The following is a 21,669-nucleotide window of genomic DNA, read 5'->3' as shown; positions in this document are numbered from 1 at the left end:
CAGCATTAAGGAAGAAGCAGTTAAGGTCAGATGCAATTACCCTGTAATCTCTGTGCTATTGAGGATATCTGTGATTGCAGTGAGGGCTTTGGGAGCTGGGGGCTGCGGTGCAGCGTGATGACCCCGGCCTGTCCCTGAGGGAGCGTCACCTTTGATTTCCAGTGGCAAAATGCGAGTACTTCAACGCAGGGGGCAGTGTGAAGGACCGCATCAGCCTGAGGATGGTGGAAGACGCAGAGAGAGCGGGGATTATAAAGCCGGGAGACACACTGATTGAGCCCACTTCGGGGAACACAGGTAGCATGGCTAGCTTGCGGCATTGGCTCTGTCCTCACCTCAGTTCCCCTCCCTCCTGGCAGACTCATTGCTGAAATTCCTGAGTGCCTCTGGATCTCTGTGCAGGCACGGAGGTGATGCAGATAGCCTCAGGAGCTGGAGGAACTGGGGCAACCCCGTGCTTGAATATTCAGAGGTTCCCAAAGAGGGTTTCCCTGGTGGGCTGGAAGATAAATATATTTTTTTTCTCCTTGTCACTGTCATGCCACTCAGGCACCAGATTATGGTGGGGGATAGTGGAGGAGTGTCCCAGCACTGTCCGTCCTGCACAGGACCTTCTGTGAATGTTTCCACATCCCCACACACAGCTCCCACTGTTGCTCCTAGGGCAGCGCTATGTCCCTGCAGCTGCCACCGTGCCCTCCCACTGGGGACATGCTGCTACTGCTGCCCCATCTGGCCAGGGAGCAGCTGGCTCCATCCATCACCACAGTGACACTGGCATGCAGATCCCCTTGGCCTGCTGGCCATAGGGTGAGATATGCAGCTTCAACACCCCAGTGCATGACTGAGAGCATTTGAGGGTGAGGCACTCCTGAAAACAAATCACCTCTCTCCTGTGCTTTGGAAGGAGAAAGGAGCCTGAGCTTTGGTAGCAGGAGAAAAGTATTCTCAGGTATTCTCCTTACCAAGCATTTTGTGCCACGCCAGTGTTATCACAGATCACCTCCCACATTGCAGCACCCTCATGGTACTCCTAGTGAGTACTGGAAGGCTCACAGAGGATGCCCTCACATGCAGCTTGGCCGTGAAAGTGGCTGGGTTGTGTTCACCAGTGGGAGAGAAGCATGTTGGAAGGAGGAAACAATGTGTGTTGGTTGGCCTTGCCAAATGCTGTTGTCAAATGACCCCTTTGCTCCCCACCGCTTAGGAATCGGGCTGGCTCTGGTGGCTGCAGTGAAAGGTTACCGCTGCATCATTGTCTTGCCGGAGAAAATGAGCATGGAGAAGGTCAGAGCTCTGTAGGGTATTACCCTCAGCCTGGGAACATCTCTCTCTCTGTCTCTATCTGCCTCTCCCTGTCAAAAGATAGACTGTCCTCTCCTTTAAAGGGCAATGAGCTTTGCTGCAGATACTTGGCATATCTCTAAAGCTGTTCAGAAGATTTCCTCTTGACAAAAAAAAGACACTGCAGTGATCTCTCCAATTATCTAGTGTCTGTGATGCAGCTGGGGTCATGTGTTAGCCAAACATGGTGCGTGTCTGTAGAGACGTGGAGCAATCCACGCTCTATGAGGGCAAGGGCTGGAGGGAGCAGGGGAGAGACGTGGCGGGTGCTGGGGCTGCTGACCTCGCTGTCTTTCTCTCCGGTGTCTGGCCAGTCACTTGATCTCTCCGTCTCTGTATAATTTCCTTTAACCTGGAGACACTGAATGTTCTTTGAACTGCTTTCTCAAGCTGGTGGAAACTAAGTCACTTACAGAAGCATTGATGATGCCCTGCGAGTGGTGAAAATCTCTGCCTTGGGCCCATGAACTGTTCAGCTGAACTCATGCTAGTGAAGCCAGGCCTGGATCCTGACTTGGCTCAAAACTCAGCCCTTCTCCAAAGCACCACCCTCATTTCAACACAAATCTCACTTAAGCTCAGTCTGGATCAAATGCCACGTCCAGCTGCCACAAGCTTCACCTCCAGGAGCAGTGGCATGCACCCACCCTTCTCCTTTGACCCCCTCTCCCTCCGACAGCTGCACTTCCCAGTGGAGGAGGTGCCCCAGGGGAACTTGGGGCAAAGACAGCTTTGAGCTCCTCCTTGCATGCAGGGTCTCAGCCCATAGCATATACAAAAACTTCTTCCTAGGTACTGTTCCCTGCCCAGGTTCCCCTTCCCATGTGCCACAGAGTGGCACAGCATTACCTACCTCCTCTGTGTCCTCAGGCTGTCCCCAGGTAGGACGAGGCATGAAGCCAGGCTCAAACCCACGTGTCAGCTGCAGGCAGGAGGTCCTTGGTGCCAGAAGGACGTCAAAGATAGCATAACCAAGAACTGGACATTGTATCTCCAAATGTTAAATGTCTCCTACATGGAAAGCTCCTCAGACATCTGACCCTGCTATGAATGCATGGGCTCAGATTACAAGCACTGCATGCGATCAGTTGCCTTACATCTCCTTTCTTCCCTCCAAAAGGTTGATATTCTGAAGGCACTGGGTGTTGAAATTGTGAGGACCCCATGCACCCGCTTCGATGCCCCAGAGTCTAACATTCGTGTCGCCTGGAAGTTGAAAAATGAAATCCCAAACTCTCACATCCTGGACCAGGTAAACGCAGTTCTTTCATGGACTTGCTTCCCAAACACAGCTCATAGAGCATGCCCCAAGTCTGCCTGCATCAGGGGCCTCTTCAAAGTGGCAGTGGAGACAGAATTCACCACTGTGGAATTACCACTTTATGGCACATGAAACTTAATCGCTGCTCTGTAAAGCAGAGTGTGGCAGAAACAAAATTGGGGGCACCTCCAAACCTGTAACACTTCTGCCAGCGCTGGGAGGTGGGGGGGCTGGGTTTTCTTGCCCACTTGAAAGGCTCCTCGTGTTACTTCAGATTTAACTTTGACCTGAAAATCACTTTTTACTCCAACCCTGCTGACTCATTCCTGTCTCAGGAATAAGCACCATGCTGCAAAGGACAAACCCTGATGATTTACACCAGTAGTTCCTACAGCACCGGGTCTTGTACAGGAGGGTACTTCTCCCCCTGGTCAGACCCCACTTGCAGGAAAGGATCCTGAAAAAAGAATTTAATAGGACATTTGAGAGGGGAGTTTTTTATATGTTCCGAACACTTTAGGAGTATTGTAGGGCTGTGTTTTCAGCTTTTTCTAGGCAATGGGGGCGGTTAATAACAGCCATCTGCAATGCTGAGGGACTGCTGCCTCCAGCAGCAAAGACATCAACAAAACCGCTAGGACTCACAAAACCTGGGAGTGCAGAGCGTGGGACGGTCACACTGTCCTCGCACCAGAGGCATCACATACCAGAGAGTGAGTGTTCATAGGCTGCCAGTGTTCAGGCTTCCAGCGTGGACAAGTTCTAAGTGTTCTTAGAAACCTGTCCCGAGGTGACAAACAGGAGGAACACCTGTGACCTGGCAGCCCTTGGCAGAGAGGGGAGAAGGGCAGCTGGATGTTTTGGGCAAGGCTCATCAGGAGCTATTGCTAGTTTGGTATTTGACCTGTGCTTTACCCCATAACTCATGCTGTTCTCTGTTGAAATAAATAGTACCGAAATCCAAGCAACCCTCTGGCTCATTACGACACCACCGCTGAGGAGATCCTGGAGCAGTGTGAAGGTACCGCTTGCGCCATTATTTCTACGTGCTGAGGATGTGTGGAGGGCTACAGCCCTCTGTGAGAGGCCTATTTTACATAGTTTACTGAGTGAAAGGTATAGAAATGGCCAAGAGGGCCTCTGCAAGGGAAGATATCCTTGATAACACTGACACGTAGAGTGTAGCGACTTCACACGACCCACTCCAGATCCACCTAGGCCTGCAGGTCTTCCCTGTTATGGCCTCTGATTTCAAAAGCCTGAGGGAGGAGACATGACAGTGAACAAAACCTGGCTCTCCTGAAGCAGGAAGAGCCATCTCTCGGCTGATACAACACCTATGTGACCTGTCATCTGAGAGCACAAGATGGCTCAGGAGGCCTCACTGGGGGTGGACACATCCATCAGGGCATGGAGGGTTTCATCAGATCCTGCAATCTCATTTTCAAATCAAATCAAACTGTAACTTAACGAACAAATGACATTTGATGTGACAGCCAGGGGAGGATGAAGGATGATCTCAGTCCATGTCTGTACAGGTAGAAGTGAAATTTATTGCTATTACTGGGAGCAATGCAAAAGGTGAACAAGATTCAGGGGTTTTATCTGGAGAGCAGTTATCGTGATAGCAAAGCAGTTGGGTAGTAACAGAAACAAGAATCTCAGCCTTCCTTCCACTGCAACATTAAGATTTGCTCCTGCTGGCAGCCAGTAGTGATCTGTGAATCCTTTTCCCCCAGTGTAGTTGCATGACAGGGCTCTGAAGGCTTGCCACTGATTCTGCTCCTACGAGTCCTAAATCACTATAATTTCACCAAAATCAGTGACGTTGCATCTGACTGACACTGGTACCACCAACCCCCATGGGTGCTAACAGTAGCTGACAAGTTGTGCCTGCTGTTGATGTGTACCATTATTCATATGCACGCTTTGCTTCAACATGGTACAGTCTGAAAGGGCTGGAGGTGCTGAGATCTTCCCTCCCCCTTAAACCAGTAGATGCCACGCATGAAGAAACCATGGAAACCAGTGGGAAATCTGGAGGTCATCCTCACCCTCCTGTGCTGAGGAAGGACCAGCTGTACTTGGATCTAGCTAGCTCCTCCAAGCCATGTTTTGACTATTAGCTTGAGCCCTGCCTATCCTTCCCACACACGGGGTTGTAGCAGCTGAGGGAAAGGGACTTGGACAAAAGAGATACAGTGTTGTGGCCAGGCTGAGTCTCTATGAGCCTCTCTCTTCTCTGACCCACAGGCAAGGTCCACATGGTGGTGATTGGGTCTGGCACAGGAGGCACCGTCACTGGTGTTGCGAGAAAGTTGAAGGAGAAGTGCCCGGAGTGCAAAGTAAGCTGGGAGACAGGGTTCCCATTGGCTCCCCTGGGTTTTCCTTCCCGTGCTTTTGATCAAAACTAATGCTACAGTTCACATGTGGCAGGGCTGAGCTAGCAGTTGTGGTCTCTGCCTATTCATTTTTTCATGCCGAGCTTGGCTTTTGTTGGAAACAATTTGCTGTTACGCTTAGCTTGAGCTAGATTCATTCAAATGCCTTGGAAGTCAAAGGCTCCATAGCCCCATTACTAATCTTGCCCTGCCCCACGCCCTGATCTTTGCAGGATGCAGTCAGGTGTCCCATGAAGAAGTGTTTGGCCCAGCTGACAGCATTACTGCTGCTGCTCCTGGGTAACTGGCTGCTGGAAGGTACCAACCTGGCTGTGCCAGTGCTTCTCACCTGCCTTTGCAAGAGCCTCCATGCCAAATGGTTGACACCACTCATAGATGCTCATTTTGTGGAGCTTTGAGAGAAACTGGAGGCTTGGCAATTACTTCTCTGCAATTACTCTAGCATGTGAGCTAACTCTGACACACCAGAAGCAAATTCAGATGGTGGTACAGGCCAAGCCAGTGGTGGACCTGGGCATGAGATATGCTCTTTGGCTGCCTGGAGCTGTGTGTGGACCAGTGCTGTGATTCTTTCTGAAGCTGAGCACTGAAGAAAGCAACCTCAGCCCAGATGGAAGGCTATAAGCAATTAGAGAGATGCCACTGTCAGCCAGCAGAACTAGATCTAGATAGGATGTCTGTCTGTAGCCACAGGCTTCCACCAGTTTGAGCTAACTGGCAGGCTTTGCAGTGGTGCAGATGGAGTTCTCACTTCCTCTCCTAAGGGCTGAACTTTGGAAGTAACAGCCTCTGCCAAAAGGGTGACAACAAACACCTGGGGAGTGATAACATTTTAAGCCACCACTGTCACTTCTACAGCAGCTGAGCCCTCTCTATTTAAAAAAAAACAGTAGGAAACTGTAGTTTTCTTTAGCCTGGAAGACCTCTACACTGCCAGTGGATAGGAATATTAATGAATATATTGGGAAGAAAAATGTCATTGATAAGGGTGGGGGTATTTTTTTCTTTGAGTTGATATTTTTGAACTTTTTTTATGGTTAAAAATATTTCCTTCCCTCACAGATAATTGGCGTAGACCCCGAAGGCTCCATCGTTGCTCTGCCCAGTGAGTTGAACAGGACAAACACCACAACCATAGAGGTGGAGGGCATTGGGCATGACTTTATCCCCACTGTCCTGGACAGATCAGTAAGTAGCTGTGTGAAGACAGGCCTCTGCCTGATCTTTGTCTTTGCATCCAACCTGCTTCCACCATTTCTTCTTCCTCATCCTGACTCTGGACCTGACAGACAGCCTTCCATTCTCCAAGGAAAGAGTTCTGGCTAGAAAAGCTAGAGGGGTGCCCACAAACAAGGACTCAGGATGCTCTGATAAATGCATTTGTTTTCATCAAGTGTGGAAAGCAGCTCAAAGCTACCAGGTGCTGTAGGCATCAGCACCACGGTGGGTGTCAGAGGGTTGGGGAAGCCTGAAATATCTCTTCCAGAACTGACCGTCTTGTTTTCTCTTCAGGTGGTTGATCAATGGTATAAATGCAACGACAGAGACTCATTCCTCATGTCTCGCAGGCTGATTAGAGAGGAAGGATTGTTGTGTGGTAAGCATCAATGACAGCAGCTGCTTCTCTTAACAAACTTTTTCAACCTCGTCCTCTAATTGCTTTGGGACCAAAGCAGTTCAGGGGTGGATGCTCTCTGCATTTTGTGTCTGCTAGGTTAATGAGGCTGAATGGCTATTATGTAGATCTCTGTAGATGTCAGAGGTGTTGCAGAGAGTCAGTGGTCTGGGATCTGGCTCATCGGCAACAATAATTATAGAAGCAGTAACTCTCCACTTGCTGCAACGCTTTTGCACATGGATCTTCAGGCCTAATTTTGCCTGGTGTAGTGTTACATGGACCGAAGAGAAGGATTACCAGGATTCAGGACAAGACAGGTGGACTAAAACTGTCCCTCTGCTAGCAACTGTGCAAGGCTATAATCTTTGTCTTTGAACTATTGCCATACAAGAGCTGCCAGGTTTGGACTGGGAAAGTTTGAAAGTAAAGTAAGTGTAAGATGTTCTTACTGAGTATTTCTCCTTGTGCCAACAAGCTGGAAGTGATCCCTAGGGCTTTCCAAAGTGAATAGGTGCCCCCAGGCAAATGCTGCCTGTACTCTATGGACCTCTACACAGCATCAGCAGTTTTCAGCCTTGCCTGTCCCTGAGCAGATAGCTATAGCTTTGTGCCCAGGACCAGACAGTATAGAGACTTGTATTTACAGCTGGTAAAAGTCCAGAGCACTCACATCCCAGGAGCTTTGAGAAAGATCAGGCTATTTGTCATGTTGATTTAACTTAGCAGACGCAGAGTCACTCTGTTTCGATGGAAACCACTTGCTGAACTCATCTATAAATTGTGAATAGCTTCGTGTTCCCGGAACTGCATTTTTCAGAGACTTTCACCATTTGTTTGAAAAATGTGACCCAGTGCTAATTAACCTGCTGCAAACTACGTGTTGCCTTGAGTGTGGTGTGTAATAGGCACACAGATAGTGGAATGACTTTGACTTCCAGTACTTCGAGCTACTCATGGAGAAATTGCCTCCGTAAAGCAGTGACCTGCTTCCCCTACGTGCAGCAAGCCACATGTGTGCACACACATGCAGTGTTCAGGTCTTCCCATCACGTCAGCCTGGTATTCCAAGCATGAGTGTAATGTTTGTTTCTTTTCAGCCTTTACAATGCATTTAAAGCAAATCTTTGATTGACAAATGCGTTTGCCAGAAGACCTTGATTTAGCATAGTGTTCTCCTCACCCAAAGAAGTGGTGCGATATGGGTGGCAGTGCTATGAATGTCCCTGTACTGAACTTTTCAGCCCTTGGCCTGCCTGCAGAGTCTCCACAGGAGGTGATTCGTAAGGTTCGTAGGGGGACTCTTCTTGCTGCCTCATAAGCCCATTGCCACAAGGCATTCTATGAACATGTCCCATCAGTCCCTACTCGGTCTCTTCCTACCCTCAAAACCTATGAGGCTACCCCCCTCCCAACGTGTGTCTCTCTCTTCTTGGTACCCATCAGGTGGCAGCTCAGGCAGTGCCATGTCTGTTGCTGTGCAGGCTGCCAAGGACCTGAAGGACGGTCAGCGCTGCGTCGTCATCCTGCCCGACTCTGTCAGGAACTACATGTGAGTTTCCCACTTCCCCTCGAACAACTCACAGGGAATAAAATGACATGGAGAAACAGCACACCACAGTGATAAACAGCAGGGGCTGGCTGTTGGGACACTTGGGTTTTATTTTCTCTTGTCACTGCCTTACTGCACGGAGCAGGAATCAGTCAAGCTAAAGTTTTTGAACTTGCATGCCTCGAGTTAGGAATGCAAATAGCTGGGATGCTTTGAGGAGTCACCGAGCACCTGCAGCTCCCATTGACCTTAAAAGGGGCTAAGAGCAGCCGGCTGCAAAAATCGTGGGAACCCTGAGGCAGTGCTGCGGTCTAATGCATGGAGCAAAGCACGACTGCTCATGGAAGGCTCACAGACCCACTCTTTGTTGGTGATTTCTAGGTCCAAGTTCTTGAATGATAAATGGATGATAAAAAACGGATTCCTAACTGATGTCCAGGAGCACAAGCCTTGGTAAGACAACTTCCGCCAGTATGAACTGTGCTAAGGGAATCAGCCCTCTGAGTCTGGGAACGATTATCTTCAAAGGAAAGTTTTATCTTCTAGTATTTAAAAAAAATGCAGTTAACTCCAGATCCCTCTCAGAAGGCTGTAAAGTCAGCTCTTCTCTTCTGAGTGATGAGATATCCCTCTTCTCCAGTTAGTCTACCAAGGAGCCGTTTCTGTCCTGAAGATGATGTTCTGCTCCCATGTGGCTGTCATTGTCCAGTCCACTGAGCAGAATGACAGAGAGGGACCTGGTCGGCCTCTGCTTACAAGCTTAAAGCATGAGCTTTGCGGGCAGGCAGACAGAATATCTCTGCCCAGTTGGTCTTATCTCTACTGGCCTCGCCTCCCTGAGCACGTCCCTCAGCCGCACAGCAATGAGTAACGTCTTGGTGCTGCCATTTGTCTTTCAACAGGTGGTGGAACATCAAGGTACAGAAACTGAATCTCTCAGCCCCTCTCATTCTTCTCCCAGAAGTCAGCTGTCAAAAGGCAATTGAAATCCTCCGGGAGAAGGGATACGACCAGGCTCCCGTTGTTGCTGAATCAGGGTAACTATTTTTTACTTGGTACAGAGATGGCCATTCCAATAGGAAAAGCAGACAACATGAAGCTAAAAAGAAAGTCCCATCTACTTATCCAATGATAGAGCACTTGTGCTGAATTCTGAGACGCACATTTTTAAAATACCATCCGCCTCCTTGTGAAGAATAAGCATATGGGTATAAATCTGGAGACATTCTATCCCATAAATTCTGCAGCCACTGCATGAGCTCAGCGTTTCTTAGAACAGGCTAACTAGAAAGTTTAGAGCCTTTATTTTTGCTAACAATAACAGCAGACACAATTCGTCAAGGGGACTCCCTGTGATAGCTTGTTTCAGTTGCCACCAGAGGATCCCTGACCATTAAAGGTCCTACTAAGGTGAGAAGGCTGGTGCCTCTCGCTCACGGCAGCAGGAATTTAATCACTGTCTTCATGAAATGTGTGGTTGACCTCAGGCCTGGCTTTCTGGAAAGCTCTGTTCCTTTGCAGACTTATTTTGGGAATGGTAACCCTCAGCAACACCCTGACCTCAGTGCTGGCTGGAAGCGCACAGTTCTCAGACCCCGTTACAAAGGTCATCTACGACCAGTTCTCTAAGGTACCGCTAAGGCTGTGGCTGTTGTCTTCCACTGTCTGGGGAGGGGGAGGAGATGCTCCACCACCCTGAGGTGTGGGAGTAGCTGGGAGAGGAGGGCAGAGAGGGGAAGGTGGAGAGAGTGACCATCACAGAGATGAGAGTAGGGAAGGCACCTGCAAAAATGTTGCCAGCCTTGTGGAGTTCAGATGCGGGAGCTTCTACATCAGGAGCAAAGCACTTGAATGTCCTCGCTCATTCTTACATTTGGCCAGCACCCACTGAGAGCAAAGCCCAGCCATTTGCAGGGCTGAGACAGTGGGCACGGGCTCTGAAAGGACACTGGGCAGGTCCTGTGTGCAACCTGGAGGGATGCCTGGGTTGGGTGGCCATCAGCAGTCCAGAGGTGGAGTGAGGTATATGGTTGGTGCTGGAGTTAGCTCCATGCTGGCCCACAGAGACTTTCAGGGAGACAGTGCTGTATTTCAGCTGTGCCAAAGCCACTCTTGGAGGTTGCCCACAGACACTCCCTAAAAACAGTACTGGTGTGTAAGGAATGCCTGATCTGGGTCCACTCTGCTCACTCGGCTACAATCAGAGGTGGGAGGCAGGCTCCTCACCGCTGTTCTGTAAATGTGAAGTGAATTGTAAAATGGCTCTTTCTGTCCTGTTTAGATCGGCCTGGAGGACAGCCTTGGGAAGCTTTCCTGCATCCTGGAGAATGACCACTTTGCTATTGTTGTGCACGAGCAAATGCAGTGTAGGTATCTGTGAAGAGGGGGAGCACTATCCAGGCTTTGCACAAATGTCTAAGAGGGGAGAGGGAAATTCCCAAACCAAACTTGAGAGGGATCAATGCAGCTGCTCCACATGTGCAGCATCTGCACCTTTGCAGGAAGGATTTGCACCTCAGCTCTGCGAAGTGCTGAAACAGCCCAAACATTCACCCATTTCCTTTCCTTTCCTGATGCTGCAAGGATGAGGGAAGCAAGGGGAAACCTTAGCCAGCGGAGCTTGGGACCAGCATGTAACTGGCTGTGCCCCACGGGAGCATATCACAGATTCTGCCCATGGGATCTATGTTGTCTCCGCAGTGCAAAATTGACAGTGAAGCACACATCAGCTCCTCATCTCATAGTTTCCCATGGAAACCCAGCTTTGGGAGTGAGAAGGTGTACACTTGATCCCCTCCCATGACAAGCAAGGCAGACTGTAGGGTCTGTGGTGTTTTTGCTGTGCAGCTGTAGCCTCAGGCTTTTAGTACTCATTTAGTCTCTTGCCCCTGAATTCAAAACACCGCTTTGCTGGTTGCGGGCAGCAGAGGAAATGAGGAAAGTGAGGGATAGCTGTAGAATTAGTAGCCTGAGGACAGAGGCAAAGGAGTTCTAACCTGGCCAGGTTAGAAAAGTCTTAGATGAATTCAGGCATGCGAGTGCAAGGGAAAAAACTATGTAGTCTGCATCCCACTGCTTAAAGACCTGTGTATGCACAGAGGCCATGCCATCTTCTCTGAACACCTCCGTCCCCACTTCCACCCCAGGGGATGCAGCCAAGACATTTCCTTCTGCATGTGTGCCCTGAGGGGCCTGAGCCAGAAAATCAGCACTTTACCGGGCCCTCATGGCTGAATGCTGTTAGACACCTTTCCTGGAGGGCCAGGAAAAGCTAAGAAAGCTGAAAAGACATTTGTTGGACTGTGAACACCACACCCTGAGGCACCCTGTATGAGCCCTTCCTGGACTGGGGATGGGTATAGGGATGCTCTGCCAGTGAAGGAAGACCATTTGATGAGTCCAGTAAAGCATCCACAGCAGCAGCCATTCCCCTGCCAGAAACAGGTATGGGGGTAGGTGCTGTTCTGCAAATCTGGCCTCACACATCTTTCTGGTACAATTACACTGTGAAACTTGCAGAGGAACAAATTTGACCTTATCTTGAGGGAGGTTCCTTGTTTAAAATATAGCAACACAAAAAAAACAGTCGGAAGACTCATGTTTAGCATGAGCCTAGAGCTGAAGGCCGCAAATTAAACTGACTTTATGGGATTACTCACTGAAAACCCGAGGCGTTCCTGTGGTGAGCAGCATGCACTGTTGTGCTGTACTGACTGCCAGCAGTGGGCTGCTGCAGAGCTGAGACCCCCAAACCTGCCGTGTGCCAGCTGCCTGACCCCTCTGCTTGCATCCCCATGGCCTGCTGCAGAGGCCCCTGCAGCTCCAGTGTGTTCCTACAAAATGCTGCAAGCGAAAGTCTCTTTTTCAAATCTGCCTTTGGTGCACACTTTCAATTCCTTCACCAAAAAAACACATTTAGGCTGTCTTTCCTTTCTCAGCAGCGTTGCTGCTTTAATGCCCACACTGTTAGCCCCTGTTTCTTATTGCCATATCTTCACAGCTTGTTCTTCTTCCTCCTGTTTGGACGCTGGTGGCTAATTTTATTTTCCTTTAGGAAAACATTTATCAGATAGTTAAAGTAACTGCTGTGATGTTATTTTATTAATGGTGGTGTAGGACATAATTAGAGCAGAATAGCAAGCGTCCCTAAAGAATCTCACTGCTGCTCTAAAGAGTCTCATTAGTTCAGCCTGAAAAGTTTTGCAGTGATAGAAGCAGAACCAGAATGGAGGCTGGCTAGAAACAATGTGGAAGTCAAGGGTCCTGCTCTGGTAAGGAGTGCTCTATTTGCAGTTAAACCTCCCTGACATGACCCAGTGACCCGACCGAGGCTGCAGTGGTCATTTCAGATGAGGTACGGCAGAGACAGCTGTTGTCCCAGTTACGGATTTCTCTTTAAAAATGAATAGCAGCCTCCACCTGCACGATTGTAGCTTTTAACATTCTTCTTTTTCTTCTTCTTTTCTTCTCTTCTCCTTAAATCCTCCTCCACTAACGTGGCATTTTCCCTGCTTGCAGTCAGTGGGAATGGCAGTTCCTTCATGAAACAGATGGTGTTTGGCGTGGTCACCGCGATGGACCTCCTCACCTTTGTCAGCAGGAACGACAAGAAGTAAGGAAGGAGCCCGGCCGTGCTGATCCTTGTGCCTCCAGCAGGGTCAGCTGCTCCTCCTGAGCCTGAAACACGTGGCTGAGGATATTTTGTGGTCTAATCCAGCAGATGGTTTCTCAAAATGACTATGTGAAAATTGTAATGTAATAACCGTGTGTCTGCTAGATGCCATCCAGAGCATCACTAAAGAGAAGCAAAACAAAGAAATTACATTTGATGGCCGTATGTGGTTACATGGAGCTACCGAGGGCTGGAGAGGTAATGAGGGGTTAGGGTTGGGGGTGAGGATTGCTGTTGTTGTTGCCCAGATGTTTCCCGATGCAGGTTTTGGTGCCCTCAGGAGAAGGAGGAGGTCTCACTGAGGTTGGAGCCCATCTCTAACAAGAGAAACTCAACACCTCTCAGCTCCTTGTGAAGGCTGGGGACAAGCCACGTCACATTGCATCCTCGTGGCTGCAGCCCCCTAGGGGCCCTGCTGCTCACCCCTGGCTCCTTTTGGGATCCAGGGAGGGAGCATCTTCCTCCCTCACTGGGGCGAGCAGGAAGGACAGAGCCAGGAGGAGCAGGGTGAGGGTGGGACATGGACCCCCTGCTAAGCACAAAGAGGGGAGCTGGGCTGGCATAAGCAGGGCAGGTGGGAAGTGACATCCAGGGGCTGTGAGGGGCAGGGGGTTGGGAAGCGAGGGACGAGGTGCTGGGCTGGTGGGGAATGAGAGTTCCTGTGGGGCTGCAGGCCTGGGAGGGCTGGTGGCAGCAGTGCTGGCTGCACGTCCCTGGGCTGGGACAGCCAGCCGCACCCCTTTGAGAAGTGGAGACTCATTCTCAAGACTTGATAACAGGGCCATGAGATAGGGCTATGTCCCAATTTCCTGTATTATTCAGCTCATGAATATTCAGCCTGAGAGCTCATTTTCAAGGGAGCAAAGGGGAAAGAGATCCTATTGCTGTCATAATATTGTGTTCCAGGAACTGATAACGAAGGTCAAAAGAGGCATTTGTCATGGCTCTGAAAATGTAAATGAAATCAAATGTGAAACCAGTGCTGTGGAAACAAGCTGAGCTGCTGCTGCTGAAACCTGCTTTGAGAGAGCTGATCTCAAAACAAGCAGAGAGCTTTGCAGTTTTTCCCTGCATCTCGGGAGCTCATCCGAGGGGAAAACAACAACAGATCTGGCTTGCTGCTAAATGGCTAGTCTGTATTTTCAATTTAATCTAGTTTGTATGAGATTTGTATTAAATTAAGGAATGCTGAAGTATTTATATTTAGGAATAGTGACTCTGCCACCTTTTGCTCCCTTCAGTTACACAAACAGTATCACATCTCCTGCAAGCTTTTTGCCTGAGTAACGACCTTATTTGACCAGAAAAAGTAAAAACTAATTAGATCAACCTTATTGTGCTGTCTTTACTTTAGCAGCTCTGTTGCAAATTGAAAGACATTTGGTGCCCTGTGACACAACCAGAGGCAAAGGGAGACACACAGGAGCCCATCACAAAGCCCTGCTGTGCTGTGTGGGTGGCAGAGCACTGGCACAGGCTGCCTAGAGACCTTGGAGACCTCCAAAACCCAACGGGAAGTGGGCTGGGCACCCTGCTCTGGGTGTCCCTGCTGGAGCTGGGGTTGATCGGGTGACCTCCAGAGGTCCCTTCCCACCTCAACCAGTTCATGCATGTATTCCATACTCACACAATTAAGTCTTTAAATGCTCCATAACTCCACAAAGTGAGAACTGAAGATGATTCTTGATCCCTTTGAAGCCCCTCCTGATGGCTGTAGTATTTCTTCTAGTGCAGCAGCAGGAGCGGAAATTTGCCTCCAATCAACAGCCAGGGGCATTTCTCTCTCTTTGAGGAATTCCCTTTTTTGGGAGGACACCAGATTCCCTACTTCCTAAACAAGTAACTTATTGGGACAGCTCATGTCCCAAAGACAGCTCATGAGGCTTAAGGTCAGTGTGAGACAAGTCCCAGGGCACCTTCGAGGGGTGACCTGACCTGCCCACACCTGGAGACCACTGCCCCTGTCCCAGCATGCAACCCACATGGAAACAGTCTCCTGTGTGCTGGTGGTTAGGGAGGCTTTGAGGTGCCTGCAGAGCTTTGTGGAAGGAATGAGAGCTCCAAGCTGCTGCTGTTCTCTGTGCGTACATGGTTATAGCCCAGATTTCTGCCACCCTGAAACTTCTTGCAATACACACAGTCCCAGCAGCTAAGCCCAAACAACAGCAGTGCCAGCAGCAGCTGTGCCACTGTGTGCAGACTGGCAGCTGAGCAGAGGCTACATGAGAGGCAGCTGCAATATAGCACAGGGTGATGTAAATGTTGAATGCTAACTTTGCTTTTACAATGCCTCCTGTATGTTGCCAGAACCAGTAACAGCTAGTGCGAGTTCCAGTTGCTTTGAGATTGCTCCACCTGGGCTGAAGCCAGAGCCACTGAGCCACTAGGGCTCCCCTTTCTACCCTGCAGAAGTCAAATGTGCTAGGGGAGAGGGCAAGCTGCTGAGTGCCAGCATAGCCCTCTGGATAGAGAGAGCAGAGCTGGAGCATCAGCATTTTGTCCACTGCCTGCAGCCCCATCTCCCTGCCTGCAGTGGTCAGGGAGGCAGAGAACAGCCCCTGCAGCTATCTGCTCTTTCAAGTTCACTTCCCTTCCCCTGTCACAGTATTTTATGTATCCTGCCCAACTCCTTCACCAGACATTGCGTAGCTGCTTGCTACGGCAGCCTCAGCAGTGACCTGATTGTAACCACATTGTCCTGGGCTGCCAGGCGACGTGAGCTCCTGCACCCAGGCTGGGATGAAGAGGACCATGCCCCTCATTGTCAGCTTTAGCAGAGCATGAGTCACTGCACACAGCTAGCAGGGAATGGGGATTGTCAGGCTTAAGGAGTCCAATCTGCTGTAAAACACAGGATCACTGAGTGCTCTGAGCTGGAAAGGACCCATAAGGATCACCAAGTCCAGCTCCTGGATCCAAGCAGCACCACCCAAAATTCCAACCCTATGTCTGAGAGCAGTGTCCAAACGCTTCCTGAACTCCGGCACTCGGGGCCGTGCCCACTGCCCTGGGCAGCCTGTTCCATGCCCACTGCCCTCTGGTGCAGACCCTTTCCCTAACCCCCAGCTGCCCCTCCCCTGATGCAGGTCCATGCCGTTCCCTCGGGCCCTGTTACTGTCACCAGAGAGCAGAGCAGTACTGGGCCTGGTCTCCCCCGGGTACAGTTGTCCCTTTTGGCTCCAGGGTACACTGCTGGCTCGGGTACAGCTTGCCATCAACCAGAACACTCAGATCCCCTTATGCAGGGCTACTCTCCTATCTCTGCCCCCCAGTCTGTCCATAGATCTGGGGTTGCCCCATCCCAGGTGCAGAATTCGGCGCTTGTTCCTATTAAACTCCATGCAATAAACTTCATACACCCCTGCTCTTCACTCCACTGAGGGTGAAGATGGGAAGTGCACGATAGGGGCACCTCTCCAACAAGCTCTTTTGCTCATCCTACTAAGAAGTCAGCAAGATAAAAATCTCCCCAGCCCTGCCCAGCACCTTTTGTGCTGCAGAGGCTTCCCCGCCTCCCTCATCGCGTCTCACACCACAGACACATAAATACAGGGCCAGTGTGCTGCCGGCCACCAGGGCAGTTCCTGGGGTCCTGCAACACCTCACACTCCAGCAGCCATCCCACCTGGCCCGGCCATACTGCAGGTACCAGGGGGTTGGGCAGGGGACTGGGGGCCTCACCTTCCAGAGATGCGAGGGTCTGGGGAGAGTGGCACTGGGGTGAGTGGGAGGCTGTTACCGCTGCAGCTGGGAAGTGGGAAACGTTGTTTTGGGTTGGCTGGAATGGGTTCTGTTGAGCAAATATGGTCTAGAAGTAGAATTTAAAGTCACAGAATCACAGAATATCTTGAGCTGGAAGGGGCCCACAAGGATCATTGAGTCCAGCTCCTGGCTCCACACAGGGCCACTCAAAAATGACAAGTAGTTGTATATTTGCAGGAGAAAGCTGTGTAACACAGAGCACAGGGGCAAGAACATAACTGCAGTCAGAGGAGGCACTGGGGCAACCAGAGTCATTGGGATGTGAATTATCAGGAGCTCGGTGTGCCCATTCCCACACCGATACCGCTTTTCTCCTCAGAGCATGGCTCCCACCACCACACTCCGCCTGTGGCTGTTCTGCCTGCTGCTCAGTGCTGCAGCCCCAAAGCCCACCTGTGACCCCAATGCCTGCCCGGCCTGCCCTGAGCCAGGACCTGGGGGCTGCTGCCCACCCTGCGCGCCAGCCTGTGCCTGCCCACCCTACCTGCAGGACGACTGTGAGATGCAAGGCTTCGGTGACGGACATGTACCCACCGGCAGCTCCTTCTACATTGACTTCGCCCGCAAGCTGTGCACTTGCCAGCCCAGTGGGGACATCACCTGCACCTCGCGCTGTGATCCCGTGCCTGATTCCTGCCAGGCTGTGGGCAGCCCAGTGGCCGATGGCTGTCCCCGCTGCGTCTGCTACAATGAGGAGGAGGTGGCGGTGCTCGCTGGCTCCGTGGTGCCCCGGGGAGGCCAGCTCTGCACCTGCCCTCCCCAGGGTGGCCAACTGCAGTGCAGTGATGGGGGTGAGGCATGAGCTGCTCCAAGGGCAGTGGGACTGGAGGCTCACAGGGAATGGGAGGCCTTCTGCTCCTTGGGGCCTCCTCACTGGAACACATTCGAGGTCTCAAACTGTCCCACGGTGTGGGGAGATGCTGTGCTGTTGCATCTAAGCATCTTCTTGCTGCCCAGGTTTGTTGCCTGGCAGTGGGCAGAGAGGTTGGGTTGGCTGCTGCCGGCATTGCAATGAACCAAACTGCATTTATTTATTTATTTGTGAGATAATTGTGCTTTTGTGTGTGTCTATGTTTATATAGTGTGTGGATACATGTGTCTTAAGTCAACAGGTTGGAGACAAGCTCTCCCATACCTGCTGCTGGAGACAGTAGAATGTGCGCTCTGAATGCTCTGAAGTGTGCATCTGTATATATTTATACCCATATATATATATGCAGGGAGACTGTAATCAAACACAACTCCATCAGGCTGATGCGTTAACAAATGTCAGCTGTGTTCCTTCATGAGGTTGAATAAAATCAATATTGCCAATGCACGTGTGAAAGCTTTACTGGTAAACATGCACTAGTCTCTTGTGCCCCAGGCAGGCCTGGAGCACGCAGTGTGCCTCTCATCGTCCCCTCTGCTGCTGAGAACCCACTGATACTGTTTGCAGATGGCAGGCAGAGGGGGAGATTCAGGCAAAGGGCTGGAGAAAAGTTCATTGAATCATAGAATCATTAAGGTTAGAAAAGACCTCTATGATCACCTGGTCCAAACATCAGCCCACCCCCACCATGCCCACTGCCCATGTCCTTCAGTGCCACATCCACATGGTTCTTGAACACCTCCAGGGACGGTGACTGCACCACCTCCCTGGGCAGCCTGTGCCACTGCCTCACTGCTCTTTCTGAGAAGAAATTTCTCCTAATATCCAACCAGAACCTTGGAGGAGGAAGCAGCCACATTTACTTTTAAGAATAACTGTTTTCCCTGCTGCTTGGCTGTGGAGATGGGGGAAGCAAGGGAGCAGAGAGGGAGGGGATGCCTTTATCCTCAGCTCTCTCTGCTTTGCCATCCCCTGGGTGGTGGTTGGCAGCTGCAGCAGTAGAGAGGGACTGCAAGGCTCCCACTGCTCAATTTGCTCAAGTACACAGCAAAGCCAAGGGCCAGGTGAGATGAGGAAATGAGACAGCTGTCAGCAATTTTTTTGCTGCTTTCTTTGCTGTTCAAAGTTGAGAAATGTGTCACAATGATGAACAGGGTAAGAAAATAACGTCTCACTTTCCAGTGGTTTTCTGAGGTAGGTGTTGTGAGAGAAGGTAGAATGTAATGCTCAGAAGTGCTGAAACTCCACACTTAGCATGAATCGTGCAGTGGTCTACACATGCCTCTTCCCCTGCTGATTTTACTGTAACTAGGCCATGGGAAAGGTGACAGAAATGATTCTGTTCAAGGCATAAGAGCAGACCCTGCCAGCAGCTAACCCTGAAGGGTGAAAACAGAAAGCCAGGGCGTGTGGGATCCTTCACAGGGTTGGGAAGAGCCCTCTGAGTCCATCTGGGCCAACCCCAGCTCCAGCAGGGACACCCAGAGCAGGATGCGCAGGCCCGTGTCCTGTTGTGTTTTGAAGGTCTCCAATGAGGAGATCCCACAGGCTCTGGGCATCCTGTGCCAGTGCTCTGTCACCTGCACAGCACGGCAGAGCTGCCTGGTGCTCAGGAAGAGCCCCCTCTGCTCCAGTTTGCACCCATGGCCTCTTGTTGTGGCTCTGGGCACCTCTGAAAGAAGCCAAGCTCTGTTCTTTCTGCACCCTCCCCCTGGCACTTATAGGCACTGATGGGATTTCCCCTGAGCCTCCTCATCTCCAGCAGAGCAGCCCCAGCTCTCTCAGCCTCTCCTCACTGGAGGGGTGCTCCAGTCCCTCCATCACCTTGGTGGCCCTTTGCTGGACTCTCTCTGGTATGTCCATGTCTCTCCTGTCTTCGGCTCCTGCAACATGAGAGACAGGGGCACTGTGGAAAGAGTACCCTTGCTACAAGCCCTCCTCCAGTGCAGTGCAGTGCAAATTGTTCAGAGCCATGAGCACGCTGCACACTGGGGAGGCTGCCAACCTGCTGAGCTTTGCTTATCCTTCGCCTGGCACCTTATCTGCCCCTCCTGTGTGACTGATAACCTTTCCATAGGAGAGGATGATGACAGCCTGAATAACGCTGTTTGTGTGTGAATGCTCTGTGCAAACACAGGGGTCATCGGGGGAACAAAGAGGCACCATCTTCAGACACCTGTGGCAAAATGAAGATTGCAGCCCTTGAAAAGAATTGATTTTACATACAATGAAATCAAGCCTGTGGGGTTTGTTTGTGTTATCAGAGTCTTGTGACTTTATAAAAGCTCATTACTGCCACTATTTATGGAACCAGTGGGGCTTTCCTTCGCCACATGACAATGATTCACACAGCAATGCATTTCGGGCCTACATCCTTTCAGCACGCCTGCGTGGTGCCTGCCTCATGAAGCTGTAAGACACCAGGGAAAAGTATCCATGCCTGGAAGCCCGTGAAGAGGTGTTCCCAGAGCCCTCTCTTTTCCAGCCTGAACAAGCCCTACTCCCTCAGTCTGTCTTTGTAGGAGAGGTGCTCCAGCCCTCTGAGCATCTTTATAGTACAACCTGGTTCCCTGGGCTGCATCAACAGAGGGACAGCCAGCAGGGTGAGGGAGGGGATTGCCCCCTCTGCTCTGCCCTCATGAGGCCCCACCTGGAGTACTACATGCAGGCCTGAGGCCCCCAGCACAAGGATGGGGAGCTGTTGGAGTGGATCCAGAAGATTGATCATGTCAAAGATGATCAGAGGGCTGGAGCACCTCTCCTATGGAGAAAGGCTGAGAGAGCTGGGCATGTTCAGCCTGGAGGAGAGAAGGCTGCAGGGAGACTTCATTGTGGCCTTCCCCTACTTACATAATACTTGCATAAAGAAGAGTACACACATAAAAAAACTGCATGACTCACATTCATTTTGCAAAATAATGTTCAGATTATTTAAGTGCTAAAGTTTATTTTTAACATTTAAATATTTAGTTCTAACATTGCGCATCTAAGCTTCCAACTGCCTATTTTTATTTATTGGCTCACTACTGCGTTCGTAGTAGCATCCACAATTTATTTCTGTGGAGTTGTTGGGCTTTTTCCAACAAATCTCGCTTTGTATCCCATAGGGATGTGTTGTGTTGATTCAACAGCATTCACAGCTGTAAAGCCCAGGAAAAGTCAGAAGTAAGTAATCTGACTAATCAAGGATGAATTGGCACATGCTTTCAGAGAAAGGGACAGAGGAAGAACACGAATACAGAAATCATTGTTTGAAAGCAGAATGAAGGATTTTAGAGTAAAATTACTGTTTCTGTTGCTGCACGTAAAAACAAGTCAGGAGCATTTCTCTCCCCAGCACCTGAAAATACCTGCAATGCCTTTTCAGCATTTGTTAGCTAGCAAAAAAAGTTGAAAGACCGACAATATCTAGAAGTGTTTTTCCCCAGTTACTTCCATAAGCTTCAGATCGCATCTTAGTTGCATGGGAAAGACAAACCAGGCATGACGTATAAGGATCACATTGACACTGTAGCAGGGCATGTGCATGGCGGCTTGTTAGTTCACTTTTTTCTTTTTTTAATAAATAAAACTGTATATATATTTAAATACACTACAGGCTTAATGCTGCGTATCTTGTGCACAATGAAGTTGCGTGAATTTAAATATGGACTTAGAATAAATAAGGCATGGTGCCCCAGCCTTGTCTGGTACTTTTTGCAGAGCCCTCATTTTACAGTGTGTGTGTGGAATACTGAAGATATTGCAGTTTTTCCTGCAGAAGGGTATTTAGAAACAGCCCTAAGTTGGATGATAAGGATTAGCATGTTATAAACAGGTGCTCTGCAACAGCACACAGGCTAATCACTTACTTATGATTATGCTTCCAATGCCTGCAACACCTTCTTAAAGGGGATTCACCTTCCAGAGGCCTTTGAGATGAGCAGACTAGGAACACGCTATTCCAGCCGTAATTTAGGTAAAGGAATCTGCTTTGTAGTTTGTATGGTTTTGTTTTAGTCTCTATAAGGAAAAAATTGCTCCCCAGGAGGAGCTGAGTTGAAACTCTTTCCAACTCTGACACGGCTACATGCAGGCATCCTTTTAATGCCAAAGAACAGATCAAATATGCCTGTGTCTAGAACACGTACTGTTCAGTTAATCACACATTAACACTTTAAAAACAAACTATGGTCCAAAACACCCTCGGA

General features: G+C 50.0%; 2 protein-coding genes across 3 annotated transcripts in view; both read left to right on the top strand.

Moving 5' to 3' along the window:
- LOC110403445 (cystathionine beta-synthase-like) overlaps positions 1–14,175 on the top strand; it is a 28,049-nt gene extending 13,874 nt beyond the window's left edge. For both annotated transcript variants that reach the window (XM_021406649.1, XM_021406650.1), the window contains 13 exons: positions 163–297; positions 1,208–1,287; positions 2,465–2,596; positions 3,557–3,626; positions 4,859–4,950; positions 6,070–6,195; positions 6,520–6,604; positions 8,069–8,174; positions 8,556–8,627; positions 9,077–9,211; positions 9,696–9,804; positions 10,456–10,540; positions 12,693–14,175. In XM_021406649.1, the coding sequence (XP_021262324.1) occupies positions 163–297; positions 1,208–1,287; positions 2,465–2,596; positions 3,557–3,626; positions 4,859–4,950; positions 6,070–6,195; positions 6,520–6,604; positions 8,069–8,174; positions 8,556–8,627; positions 9,077–9,211; positions 9,696–9,804; positions 10,456–10,540; positions 12,693–12,790 (1,325 nt within the window). In that variant the 3' untranslated portion in view covers positions 12,791–14,175. The remainder of the gene's footprint in view (positions 1–162; positions 298–1,207; positions 1,288–2,464; positions 2,597–3,556; positions 3,627–4,858; positions 4,951–6,069; positions 6,196–6,519; positions 6,605–8,068; positions 8,175–8,555; positions 8,628–9,076; positions 9,212–9,695; positions 9,805–10,455; positions 10,541–12,692) is intronic.
- LOC110392660 (fibulin-2-like) lies at positions 16,065–17,922 on the top strand. Its single transcript, XM_021384939.1, has 2 exons — positions 16,065–16,491; positions 16,928–17,922. The coding sequence occupies exon 2, from the start codon at positions 16,931–16,933 to the stop codon at positions 17,408–17,410; it is 480 nt and encodes a 159-aa protein (XP_021240614.1). The 5' UTR covers positions 16,065–16,491; positions 16,928–16,930; the 3' UTR covers positions 17,411–17,922.

This window comes from Numida meleagris, chromosome 1 (assembly GCF_002078875.1).
Source record: "Numida meleagris isolate 19003 breed g44 Domestic line chromosome 1, NumMel1.0, whole genome shotgun sequence".
Lineage (NCBI taxonomy): Eukaryota > Metazoa > Chordata > Aves > Galliformes > Numididae > Numida > Numida meleagris.
Note: the sequence above shows the minus strand (reverse complement) of the source record. Positions and strands in the feature narration are given on the sequence as shown.

Coding starts and splice junctions, on each gene's coding strand:
- LOC110392660 (XM_021384939.1), top strand. CDS start 16,931: ATGGCTCCCACCACCACACTCCGCCTGTGGCTGTTCTGCCTGCTGCTC.